The sequence below is a fragment of the Styela clava genome, chromosome 1, assembly GCF_964204865.1.
Source record: "Styela clava chromosome 1, kaStyClav1.hap1.2, whole genome shotgun sequence".
Classification (NCBI taxonomy): domain Eukaryota; kingdom Metazoa; phylum Chordata; class Ascidiacea; order Stolidobranchia; family Styelidae; genus Styela; species Styela clava.
Window position 1 is genome coordinate 18,770,775 of NC_135250.1, and position 12,278 is coordinate 18,783,052.

The window sequence follows — 12,278 nt, forward strand, 5'->3', positions numbered from 1 at the left end:
TTTCTCGCGAGTTCGAACAACGAGGAATAATTTTTTTTTTTTTTTGTAGGTGTCAATGGTGGCAATTCAAAATTTTTAAATTGAAAAGCGGCAATACAAAATACTGAAAAAAATAAAACAGAGAACACCATAAGGTTTGTTTTATTATGGTCCGCAAGGGATCAAAAACGCTTTTTCAGACATTGCAAATCGCAAAATTTCGGGTGCTACCCAGTGGTGGGATTCAAATTTTTTGTCAGCCGGTTCCATCACAAAAGTCATGTTTTTCGGCCGGTCCTGTTACATGTTTTTTTTAGTAAGGCTTACCGGTTCGCTGATCTCATAAAATTCCGTGAGACGGTTCTATAGAACCGGTGCGAATCGGCTGAATCCCATTACTGGTGCTACCGTAGTAAACGTACCAGGGCATTTTTCCTTAGGATTCCTTGCTTTACTGCCTCCACATTGGTACGTACAGTACTGGAGCGCCATAAGTGTTTACGAACAGCTCAGATTTGTCGAATTCACAAAAATACGAATCGAAACAAAATATAATCGGGCACTACCACGCGTTGCTTTTATTACACAACTGCAGATTAAAATCACTACAATTAAATTAATGGTGAAGCAAGGCGATGGATTTGTATTTTTGATTTACTAATACACTTTAAATATATTTTTAATAAGTGCTAAATCAAGTTGTACTTTCTGGAACTTTATAGAAGATAGTAGGATTTTTCTAACAGCGATAACAAATTCGCAAGATCGCAAAAAATATGTATCAAAACTAAATATAATCGGGCAATATCATTCTCACATTATTATGTTTGCAGATTGCCGTGGCATTTTAAAGAAGTAATGCTTTCATCTTGTCGTAAGTCGACGCAACCGTGGGTTACCATGAACACAATTAAATTAAAATAAAAAGATATTTTATATTCTCGTCGTTGTCATGGATTGAATATTGTGCGACGGAAACGGCCATTATACAATAAAAAAGTCGGCTCTTTTAACGAGCACGTAATTGCTTCTTCTCACAGAGTACGGTTGCAATAAATGCACCTTGAGTCCGCAAAGGTTTTCGCCGGTGAGAAAATAGTCCGCGACCCAAAAAGGTTGGGAAACGCTGCCGTAGTATATTAGTTAACTCAAAGGCGAGCAACGATGAACACAATTGAATTGATACGTCATGACATTTTAAATTCTCGGGTCGGCCATGGATTGAGCGATGAGTGTTACTCGGAAATTTTCTATTCTGAACCCCCTCCCTTTTAGAAAACCATGGCTGCTGCGCCCTTAGTTATAGATAATGTTTTATTTGAATCACTACCACATTTCGACACCACCATCGTCAAATTTTTTTAGTGATAGTGACGTTAATGCTTCTTCACAGATACAAAATTAACCAAGTCAGTTTTTTAAGTGAACGAATAGCTCGCGGAGCCCTGAGGCTCCGTACGGAGCACTCATAGCAGTGGGGATCAACGCCCGACAATATACTCCTCTTCTCACCCTCATCGGATAGAAATACATCACTCAAACCATACATATAAGCGGAATAACAGCGAATAATGTAAAAAGATTGGTTCCACGTGTAGCTTACACCAAAGCATCCAAAATTCATTAAAAAACCAATACAGTGTGCGATGACGTCTTCAAAATTGAAATTTCCCCGTTCGACTTAGCAATCTGGAGGTTAGACAAAGTCGTGAAGGCTGCGGTACCGGTAGTCTACCTTGACAGATTGAATACCCGTACTTCGTTTTGACCTTGTTCTACCTTGGCCTGTTTTGGGATTGCACATAGTAGATGCTCTATACTAGAGTCTACTCTACTTCTAGAATATCACATACGTTTTCCGAATGTTCGATTATCAAGTTTGGTGAATATAATCAAGTTGCATAATTGGGTATGTCCTCTCGTCACAGGCGCATTTATGCGTAAATCGTAGTGCGAAATCATGACGTCACATTTCAGCGCCATACAAATAAATTTACATTTGAAAAATTAAACCATGTAAAATTCTTCACTCACAAAGGCCTTGACGCGGCGATATGTGCTTTATATGATTTTAAATATGACTATTATTTTTCACCATACCCATTCATAATATGTTTTATGGATGTAAAATAACTATATTATTCTTGTGTAATAGAAGTATCGACAAATCCCAGTTTCGAGACGAATGGCCTGGCAAACTGCATAAGATAAACTTGGAAACTGGCGTCAAAATTGATGTATGCACCCCGTTAATAAACGGATTTGGTGGAAGACCTGCAGGATGCGAAGCAGATAAATTCGACAATATCTGGATTGCAGATGTTAGACTCGGACTTCTGAAGTATTCACCTGAAAATAACAAGTGTCAATTGGTATTTCTTCATGTTGTTTGTTGTTAATATGTTTCGTAACTATGTTCGGCGTTGTTTGCATTTTTCTATGTGTTTGCGTTACATACTGGAAGTATTACGTGGACTTTAAAACCAGTTTTGCATATTTTACCCCTTCACCAATCAAGATTACAAAAGTATCCCCAATACATCCATTGATGATCTTATATCAAAAATTCGTCAAGCAAAGTATTAAGAGCTTTACTTTTAGACGCGAAGCCTTGGGAGGAGGTAACACTGGGGGACTTTTTTTTATGACATTTTGTTTCATCAAATTCCAGTGCGCTATATTTTGTGACTAAATTTAATGTCATAGTTAAAATACCAAAGAACTCGACTTATTTAAAAGGTGTTGGTTATAATTTCGGTGGAAATATAGGCCTGCTGATAATAATAATAATAGGCTAATAGTAACAGTTATTTCATCAAACTTACACAATGTTTCTCGTCATTGTTTACCATTCTAAATCTTGGCGGTGGAAATATAGGCCTGCTGATAATAATAATAATAGGCTAATAGTAACAGTTATTTCATCAAACTTACACAATGTTTCTCGTCATTGTTTACCATTCTAAATCTTTTTTTACAATAACGAAATTTCCCCCGGGATAAGAAATGTTGGGGATCAACTGAATTTTTTGTAAACGGAACTGCTATAAGGGGTAATATACTATTGGTGGCTGAAACAATGAAGGCGCGCATTATAGCATTTGACATCGTATCAAACGGAAAACTGGCAAATAAACGAGTGTGGGCTGATTTGCCAGAAGGTAATATGTAAATACCATATATATATATCAAAGTTATCGGCATTTACCGATAAAATTTACCAGTTCATTCGTTTCCCAAGTTGCGCCTTGAATCAGAGTGTCTGTATAGACAGTCACATAAAGCTATTGGCCATACATTTAAGCCAACCACTTAGATTAAAGACAAATAAATCTATTAAATGTGGAATTCACGTATCCAATATTTAAAGTAAAGCCTACGTAGACAGATATGTTTTCGTTTTTTGAAATAGCTTGTTTATGTTGTTATTTCAGAGATTAATATGCATGCAACAAGTGCTGACTTGTGATCTTTGCGCCATTCCGCCCAGTCCTAATTATTTCAATTAATTGCTAGCATCATTTTTCAGTTGTATACAATAATCCTATGAAAATTGGCGGGCCGGATGGAATGGATTTTGATAATCGTGGACGACTGCTGGTAACAAATCATGGAAGCAGTCACATTGAAGTTTTTTCAGCAACTGGAGTTTTAGAAGCCAGAATCAAATGTTCATTTTTAAAACCCAGTAATTTGCAATTCAAACTGGTAGTCGGACAGAACATGATTTTGATGGAGTTTGGGAGTTCCAGTGGGAAACTGAGGGAAGGCCAATGAACTTTTTGAATAAATAATATTATATGGGTAATATTTGTAGCTGAATGACAGTACTATGCTCTTATACAGAAATAAGAAGAATTTCATATGGTTTTGTGTACTGAACTCTGCTTGTGGCAAATAACTAGGTATTCTCGTCAATAAAATTTCATAAAACACAGAAAATCTGGAACAATTCAATCAATAATTTTGGTTGGTATGTTGCAATGAATTCAAACCACAGTAGAAAAGGCTTCCTTGGGGTTCTTTTCACGCATAAGTCTGAAATCAGCAAAAAATCAAAATGTATGATTCGAGGTGTTTACATCTGGAGTGTGCAAACTGCGGCGCCCCGCAAAGAAATAGTGCGCTGCCCGTGGAGACGTGCCAATTTTAAATGGTGTGTCCGCGAAACGAGTTTTTTTTTTTGGTAATCTGGTATGTGCGAGCAATTTCAATCTCTTTGGGTCGCAAAGCTTATACCTGAGTGCTACTGTCATATTAGTGAAACTAGCTAGCAAAATACACAATGTTATAAAAAACGTGGTATTAACTAAATTTGTAGTCTGTGTGACAATAAATTTGAATAGCAGTTTTCTTTAGAAATTTTTTGCAAATTCCGACTCAACTTTTCTACAAGACACCTTAAAGTTAACAATGCCGTAAGATTGATAACAGAAAGAAACTATTTTTTGTGCTTACAACTTATGAAGCCCTTCGTAGGTAGAAAATTCCGTAAGTAGGGACGCATTTTACCTGTAAATGCCCTAATCCGTTCTAATCTCCCGCAAAACTCGGACATAATATTTGTATAATGGCTAAAACCCGTAACAAATTCATGTTAAAAATAGAGCACTGCATAATAAATAGAAAAGATATACATGGAAAGGAGGAACAAAGAAATACCGCATAAAATCTACAAACGGTATGTTCGTTTACCCTCGTCGTTGGCCGACTAAGGTAGGCTAAGCGAAGACCGCGGAGGGTGGGAGGACGGTCCGGGGGAGGTGGTAAAAGTTGACAGCTGATCGAGAACCTAATGTACAAAATGAGCACACACACATGTAATTCTTTGTGTTAACTGTTACGCGTATCATCGTGTTCCCACTGAATTTCGCTAGCAATACACTGTACGTACCCTCGGGAAACAAACGGACGAATGGGATGGCAGATAATCATTTATTAAACCAAAAGTGAACGGCGGCGCTAGGCTATCTGCGCCATATGCGGTATTCTTATATACACAAAAAACGATTCGAAGGTGTCTTTATTATAATATTAAATTCGAATTGGACATCCCTTCTTCAAGCATTGTTCGGATTTTTGGCCTTCCGTATGAGAAAAATCTTACGATAGCCGATGCAATGAATTTTCGTATAGGTAGAGTTGAGATGCGGCCCGCGGTTTCACCCAGTTACTTATATTTGGTCCTCCTGCACTAAAGGTTGCACACCACTGATTTACATCGTTGGGCGGTTCCAATTTCTTTCCTAATCTGATTTGTATATTTGGACAAAAACCGACAGAAAGATGAAAAAGTTTATCGAAAGCCAGTTTGAAATATTTTACTACAAAAATTGTGAATTAATGCATTACTACTGAAACATTATTTTGTTTGTTCGGAAGGAATGATTTGTAGTTGTGCAATTCAATACATAAACACATAAATGCACCATAACAATCAATTAATATTATAATGCTGTCCAAATATATTTCAATTAAAGAAATGTCACTGGTCTTTTTTCAATCCAAGCGGCAATCTTGGGAAGACTTTTCACTTTTTCGTATGTTTTCTGCATCTCAGGAACACTAGAAAGTACGTCGTTGCAAACCGGCAACACAAAATCTCCAAACGTGAACAAATAGAGATCGGCGAGTGTAAACTGTGAATACACATATACATCAAGGAATTTACCAAAATATATTTGAATATTAAAATAAATTACCACTCTATTTTCCAATGTTGCACAAGCAACAGTAACATTTTTTAGATTATATTTTTAAGAAATACCGACTTCTGCCAGCTTGAGTGCGAATAGAATTCTACATACTGCTTAGTTAGAGTTATTGAGACTGAAAAATATGGATCATTAACATTGTAAGTTTGATGAAACCTCTTTTCACACAAACCTGCAGAAAATCTGCAAATATCTGAGTTGCTGAGTAAAACTGGCCTACCAATACAAGTCGTCACAACATAGCAAATGTAGCCAATTTGGTTTTAAAGCAAATTATTACTGAAACTAACAAGTTCACGCAAAACTAATTCGGGTCGGAAACTCGGAAGTGTTGAACACTCCATGAAAAATTTCCGCTAAAAATGGGATTCGTTATGGTTGATGGATTGAGAATTAGAAATTACCCTTTAATAAATTCTATGTAATGAAGTCACTTTGGTTTTATCACTTAATTTTGGTATTCATCTATATCATACATACCGTTCCAAATATCCACTCTCCCTCATGAGGACATTTCTCAATCATTTTCTGAAGTCTAGACAAGGATTCAGGAGTCATTTTTTTAAATTCCTCGGCTCGAGCTGCCTGTAATATTGTGAAAATTTATAAACGTATTTAGTCAAACTCGTAAGTTACGAGAAGTTGTTTCAGCTTTTCAAAATCAGGAATAATACTCTGGAGTCCCCTGGATTTTATTAGGGTGACGTCCCATTTCACATGACGCCATGGACCTAATGTTTTCTCCAAATAATTGGCAGAATTTTGGTATGTCGCCATACTACAACAAAAGCACTATTCTGTAGTGATAAATATATTTGAGAATTTAAATTACCTTCTTTTTTTTGTCTTCCTCCATAAAGGGATATTTCCATACAATTTCCATTATTGAGTCACAAAACATTTCGATGTAATATGCATCCTTGCTCGTTTTTCCCATTAACCCAAATTCCCTTGCCATATAACGATTCAGCGTTGCAGATTGGCAAAGTTTGACTCCGTCGACTTCCAAGACTGGAAGCTGTCTTAGAGGCATATCTGAAAACGAGTATAACATTTGCAAATTTCAACTTTTAAAGAGATTGTAAAACTTTATAAACGTAATCAGTTAAACTCGTAAGTTACGAGAAATTGCTCAGCTTTTCAAAATCGGGAATACTACTCTGTAGTCCCCTTGATTTTATTTGGATGACGTCACATTTCACACGACGCCATGGACCTAATGCTCACTCCAAATAATTAATAGAGCGGGTTCCGCCCACTTAGAAGTAAAGATAATTCGTCTCTGAGCAAAACTGGCTTCCATTGAAATACAAAAAGTTACTGAAACTTTATACAATAATCGTATCGAAAATTACGGTTTTTAGAATCAGTAATAGAAACTTGATGCGACGAGAAAGTATTGCTGGTTCATTATATCTATTAATGCACCTGATTTATGCTTAGGCCATTCTTCCCTTGGTATTCTCACATCTTCATATTTAACATCCGAATATGCAAATATCAGCCGTATTATTTCAGCATTGCCACGAGCATCAAAATAATACAACTTATACTGCACCATGTTGTTCTTAAAGAAATCTTCTGTGTTCAATAGTAAAGTAAAATGCGGACTCTACTACAAGAAAACCAAACGGTTATCACACTATATTGTACTGATACCATAGCAACGAATATTAGTAATATTAGTAAGAATATATTTGCTCATTGATACGAATACAATGCCGTGCGCTCCGTCGGCCGACAATACTCTCTAGCACACGATATTTGTTTGGCACGCTTGACTGCTTCTTATTTAGGACGGAGACTGAAAAATGAATTATTAATTCATTCACTGATCCCATGGGCCGCATAGTAGGTAAGTGAAAAGTGGGTTATGTGCAAGCTATATAAATAGTTTCGGCGATTTTCACGAAATTTTGACATTTAAATAAAGAACAGCTAATATGGCAATCTAATGGAGATGTACAAATATGACATCATATCAATGTGAAAACAGCGCAATTTTATTAGGTCATTCTAATGGCGCAACAATTGTTTGCGCTAGTATAACATTAGCATAATGGTGACATACCGCACAACTTCTAGAATCTTGATTTCTAGAAGGTCATTCTAATGGCGCGATATTTGTTCACGTGTATAAATATGAAATAGATCAGGGTGGTCCAAACCCAGGCTCGCGGGCCACATGTGGCCCGCGTCGCACTCGGAGGGTAATGAAAAAATCGCATTTAGTGTTGTTTCGTCATAAAATTAACCAGAAAAATCTTTTGACATATTGTTACAGCACTAATGTCACTGAATTGGCTAGTGTTATGGCTAGCTGACGCAATTAGCAAAGTTGATCGATATTCTTGGCAGTCTTAATGTTATCTGGCTTTCTATATATATGCTAACAATTTTGGGATCGTAGAGAACTTGAAATTGAATGCGGATTCTATTAGCCTATAGGTCGGCTATGCCTGATTACTGAATATTAATGTTATGGTCTACCAATATAATGCATGTCGGGTGTTTTTTGCAACCAGCCTAAACAGAATTACAGAAAGTGCCTATATTAGTAATTACCCTCGATGTTTGGAAGCACTTACAATTGCGGAAGCACTTTTTCCGTTTGAAATCTTACACTAAATGTATAGATATAGAAAGGTTTTAGTAAGTTTTTGGTGGTTTTCTACTTGTTTTAGCTTGATAAATGACAAATACTGATCAATATGTTTCCACAATAAAAGTGTTTATTTTGTATTGAACTGTTTACCTATTCTTGACATTATTGTGGCCCGCAAACAATTCAAAAGTTATTTTGTGGCCCGCGGAGACGACAACCTTGGACCACCCTGACATAGATATACTGGCAAAATATCCCATTCTCTGGCGTGCCAATGTGCTATCATCAGAATAGTGAAATCGTATCGAGGATATATATATTTAATGTAAAAATGGTTTCAAAACAAATCCCATAATCTTGGTATTCATTTGAAAATCACAATACGACATTCTAAATCAAAAGTTGAAATGTCTTTCCAACATGTTTTATTTTTGTACTATGTACATCACAGGACCTATTCCAGCAGGGTGGTCCAGACACAGGCCTGCAGGCCACATGTGTCTGTGGCCCGCGTCGCATTCGAAGAGTAATCAAAAATTCACAGTTGGTGTTGTTTCGTCATAAAATTAACCAGAAAAATCTTTCAACATATCGTTATATCAGAAATGTAAATGTCACTGAATTGACTATAATGTTATGGCTAGCTCAGGCAACTAGCGAAGTTGAATGATGTGCTAGAAATTGTTCTCTGGCTTTCTATCTTTTTGGTCGGGAATATATGCTAACAATTTTGGCATCCTAGAAAATTGAATGCGGATTCTGTTAGCCGAGGTTGGCTATGCTTGATAACTGATATTAATGTTATGGCCCAACAATATAATTCTTGCCGAGTGTTTTTTGCAACCAGCCTAAACAGTATTACAAAAATGGTGCCTATATGTCAGAAAATTCAGTAATTACCCTCGCGTGCAACACATTCGGTAATCAATCAATATGCAGCTATTTGTAAGTTATTTTGTAAACATGAGTATGAAAAGAAATCTGGCGAATTCAAACCGATTTTTGAGTGGATGTGAGAGGGAAAATACCACAATGCTTGCTTGATATGTCGGCAAGTTGTGTCGGTGACAAAAGAATATGATTTAAAACGGCAATTAGCATTATCGAAAGCACTTACATTTGCGGAAGCACTTTTTCCGTTATGAAGAGTGTGAAATTTTTATCTAAATGTAGATATTGAGAGACTTTTGCGGGTTTTAGTAATTTTTTTTGGTGGTTTTAGCCTCATAAATGACAAATACTGATCAATGTGTCTGCACAATAAAAATGCTTGTTTGTATTGCACTGTTTAAATATACCTGGCACTAATGTGGCCCGCGAACGATGCAAAAATAGGTCTGTGGCCCCCGAAGCCGACAACCTTGGACCACCCTGACCTATACGCTTACGCGTCTTGCAAATGATATATGACTTAAGAGCTTCTGCTCACTTAAGTTGGGAAAGGTTGGCCGTATTAGTAAACTATATAAATTATCAATTCTTATAGTGCTTTACAATTGCCAAAAGGCCTCTATATTACCAACTGTCTGATATAGCTGAACGTCAATGACTATCTGAGTGTACCTGCTATACAGTGGTATGGTGTAGATTTTGGTTGAATATTTATAACTTTTTCGTAAACCTTGTTCACACTACGTTGAAGTGAGATTGTGTAGATTTGAAATGAAAGGCAAGTTTTTATGGATAATGTGTTGTTCTATCATACAAAGCAAACTCACTTTTCCATTCAAGATATATTTATCTCTAAAATATAATGTTACTGTGATTTGGCCTTGTTTATGACGTTTAGTTGAATGCTTTTCTTGACAAAAATAAATCGTTATTTACGGCGTCGAAAATCAAAAAAGGGTGATGGATTCTTTGTTATGATAAACTGCATAGAGGTAATCTTCGTGCATGAAATAATTTCAGGATGCTGGGTAAAACATAATATATAGAGTGAAAACGCATCAAGAGGAAAGAATGTTTCTACCATTGTACCAGTAAAGCCTAAAGTGAACTACCGGGATAGCGTGTGCTCTTCTAGCTTCTTCGTCGGTAATGCCTTTGCCAAAGTTAGGCAACGACATAGCCGTCATCAATCCATCTCCTACACTACAGTGTTGTTACACCCGATAATGTAAGGTATCTTTCGTAAATCCACATCTTTCATGAGTTGCTTGGGAGATTTTGGTAGCAAATATTTGTCTACTGTTGGTTTGAATGAGACATTTTTCTGGAATCAGATATATATACCAAATAAATTACCAAAATTTATTTTTGGATTTGTTCATTGATCAGTATTCAACCTTGCTCCTATTGCACAAAATTATTTAATGGTATCAGAGCTAATCTTGTGCTATTTTAATGCCATTTGACTTAAATTTAGGAAGATATGTAGATGAAAGTTTTCCGAGAGGTAGATATTTGAATATCCTTACTCGTAGATTTTTTTACTCAATCTTAATGAATATGTAATATATATTCTCAAGTAACAATTTTACAAATGACAAATTTTGGTAAAATGGTAATTGAAACTTGAAACCTCAGCCAGTTCTACCGTTGCCTTTAGTAATTCATTCGCAGAAACATTTTGGAAGGCTTCGATTATTTTGTTCTCGTCAGTTTCTTCAATTTTGAAATAGCGAGCGATTTGATTGAGAGCCTCTGCCTGTTCGGTCTCAGTTTGTATTGCGACTGAACAAAGATTAAATAGTTTTTTATCGAATATACCTTAATACAGCTAAATTACATACATCAAGTATCACATCAATCACTATTCGATGTGTAGCTTGTAAACACTAGTACCGAACTATGATCACCACATCACCCAGGGTGTAACAATTTGTTTCGGCAAAGCCGAGCCGGTAAGATTACGATGTAAGTTTTTGTTGCTCAGACAAAAGTGTGAGAGGCTTCTGAAATTAAATTATGTAATGTCTCCACAGCGCCAAACTAGAATTACCATATTTAAAGCATCGTTTAATTTATGTGAATGGTTATTGCTGAATAGTATATAACTGTTAAGGATATGTACAAGGAAGTCGATCTCAGGTGAACGTAGTCATATGGGTAGTACTGATTAAAAGGGTAAGAATTTCTTAAAAAGAAAACACTTCAGTACACAAGAATTGAAAATGCATGCTTCGTTTGAAAAGTAATAAAAAGTTTTACATCTAGCTGTTGCTTTCCCACTGTGGCTAATAGCTTTATGAAATAAACCGCGTGAGAGTGGAGATAGGACATGGAAGTCAACTGAACAACTGCCTGCACTTTCCCAGAATATTGTTACATTGTCTTTGTCTCCACCGAAAATTTCAATATTTTTTTGAACCCATTTATAAAAATAATAATAAAAATTGATTGCCAAAACGACAAGAGGCCAGATATTGTAGAAAAAAAACAATTTTTGCAACTGATAAACTCACTTTAGCGCCATCTGTTGATCCGATAGGCCTGCATTACCCCGGCAGGTGGATGATGGACCAAGCGAAAGGAATCCAAATATGCCTAACCTGTAGTTTGGTATAACAACTACAACATCATTCAAAGCCGACAATGCCGTTCCATCATAGTAGCATTCAGATCCCATTGTAAATCCATCCCCAAAAATCTAAACCATTACCCGTTCGAGAAAATATGAATATAGCTTTGTATTACTTGGAAACTTCAAAAGAAATGTTTTGTGTTGAAGGACAAATTTGAACATATATACATCGCTCTGTAGGAATATGGATAATATTTCAGATCGTAATTAATCAATGATTTGGCTCAAATGGAACATATCCTTCATTGATGTCACAATCAGGGGCGGACACCCGGGGGGGTGCAAGGCCCAGCATAATTTGCGGGCAAAGATCAAAGCATTTACTATGTCGAAACGCCTATTCGACTTTTCAGACCACAGGAACTAGTTAAAAAGATTTTTGAAAACTGAAAAAGTCGCCAATAACGCGTGCAATTGCCTTTTGCTAAAATCGCCGATTGTTTTCATAATTGTG

General features: G+C 36.3%; 2 protein-coding genes across 2 annotated transcripts; one reads left to right on the forward strand and one right to left on the reverse strand.

The window, feature by feature from the left end:
- The first annotated feature begins 1,641 nt into the window (after positions 1 to 1,641).
- On the forward strand, positions 1,642 to 5,210 carry LOC120348602 (diisopropyl-fluorophosphatase-like). Its single transcript, XM_078116134.1, has 3 exons — positions 1,642 to 2,351; positions 2,984 to 3,140; positions 3,509 to 5,210. Exons 1-3 carry the CDS (start codon positions 2,091 to 2,093, stop codon positions 3,754 to 3,756), a joined length of 666 nt encoding a protein of 221 aa, XP_077972260.1. The 5' UTR covers positions 1,642 to 2,090; the 3' UTR covers positions 3,757 to 5,210.
- A 74-nt stretch (positions 5,211 to 5,284) lies between these two features.
- On the reverse strand, positions 5,285 to 7,531 carry LOC120348625 (hematopoietic prostaglandin D synthase-like). Its single transcript, XM_078111188.1, has 4 exons — positions 7,122 to 7,531; positions 6,526 to 6,728; positions 6,174 to 6,278; positions 5,285 to 5,618 (listed from the first exon to the last, which is right to left on the reverse strand). Exons 1-4 carry the CDS (start codon positions 7,252 to 7,254, stop codon positions 5,454 to 5,456), a joined length of 606 nt encoding a protein of 201 aa, XP_077967314.1. The 5' UTR covers positions 7,255 to 7,531; the 3' UTR covers positions 5,285 to 5,453.
- Between the last annotated feature and the right edge of the window lie 4,747 nt (positions 7,532 to 12,278).

Bases quoted from the DNA above. Each gene is read 5' to 3' on its own strand.
- LOC120348602 (XM_078116134.1), top strand. From the start codon at position 2,091: ATGTTTTATGGATGTAAAATAACTATATTATTCTTGTGTAATAGAAGT. The intron at 2,352-2,983 runs GTATTTCTTCAT...CCCCGGGATAAG, and splicing joins AAAATAACAAGTGTCAATTG to AAATGTTGGGGATCAACTGA. The intron at 3,141-3,508 runs GTAATATGTAAA...ATCATTTTTCAG, and splicing joins GTGGGCTGATTTGCCAGAAG to TTGTATACAATAATCCTATG.
- LOC120348625 (XM_078111188.1), bottom strand. From the start codon at position 7,254: ATGGTGCAGTATAAGTTGTATTATTTTGATGCTCGTGGCAATGCTGAA. The intron at 6,279-6,525 runs GTAATTTAAATT...ACAATATTACAG, and splicing joins AGGAAGACAAAAAAAAGAAG to GCAGCTCGAGCCGAGGAATT. The intron at 5,619-6,173 runs GTATGTATGATA...GTGTATTCACAG, and splicing joins GAGAGTGGATATTTGGAACG to TTTACACTCGCCGATCTCTA.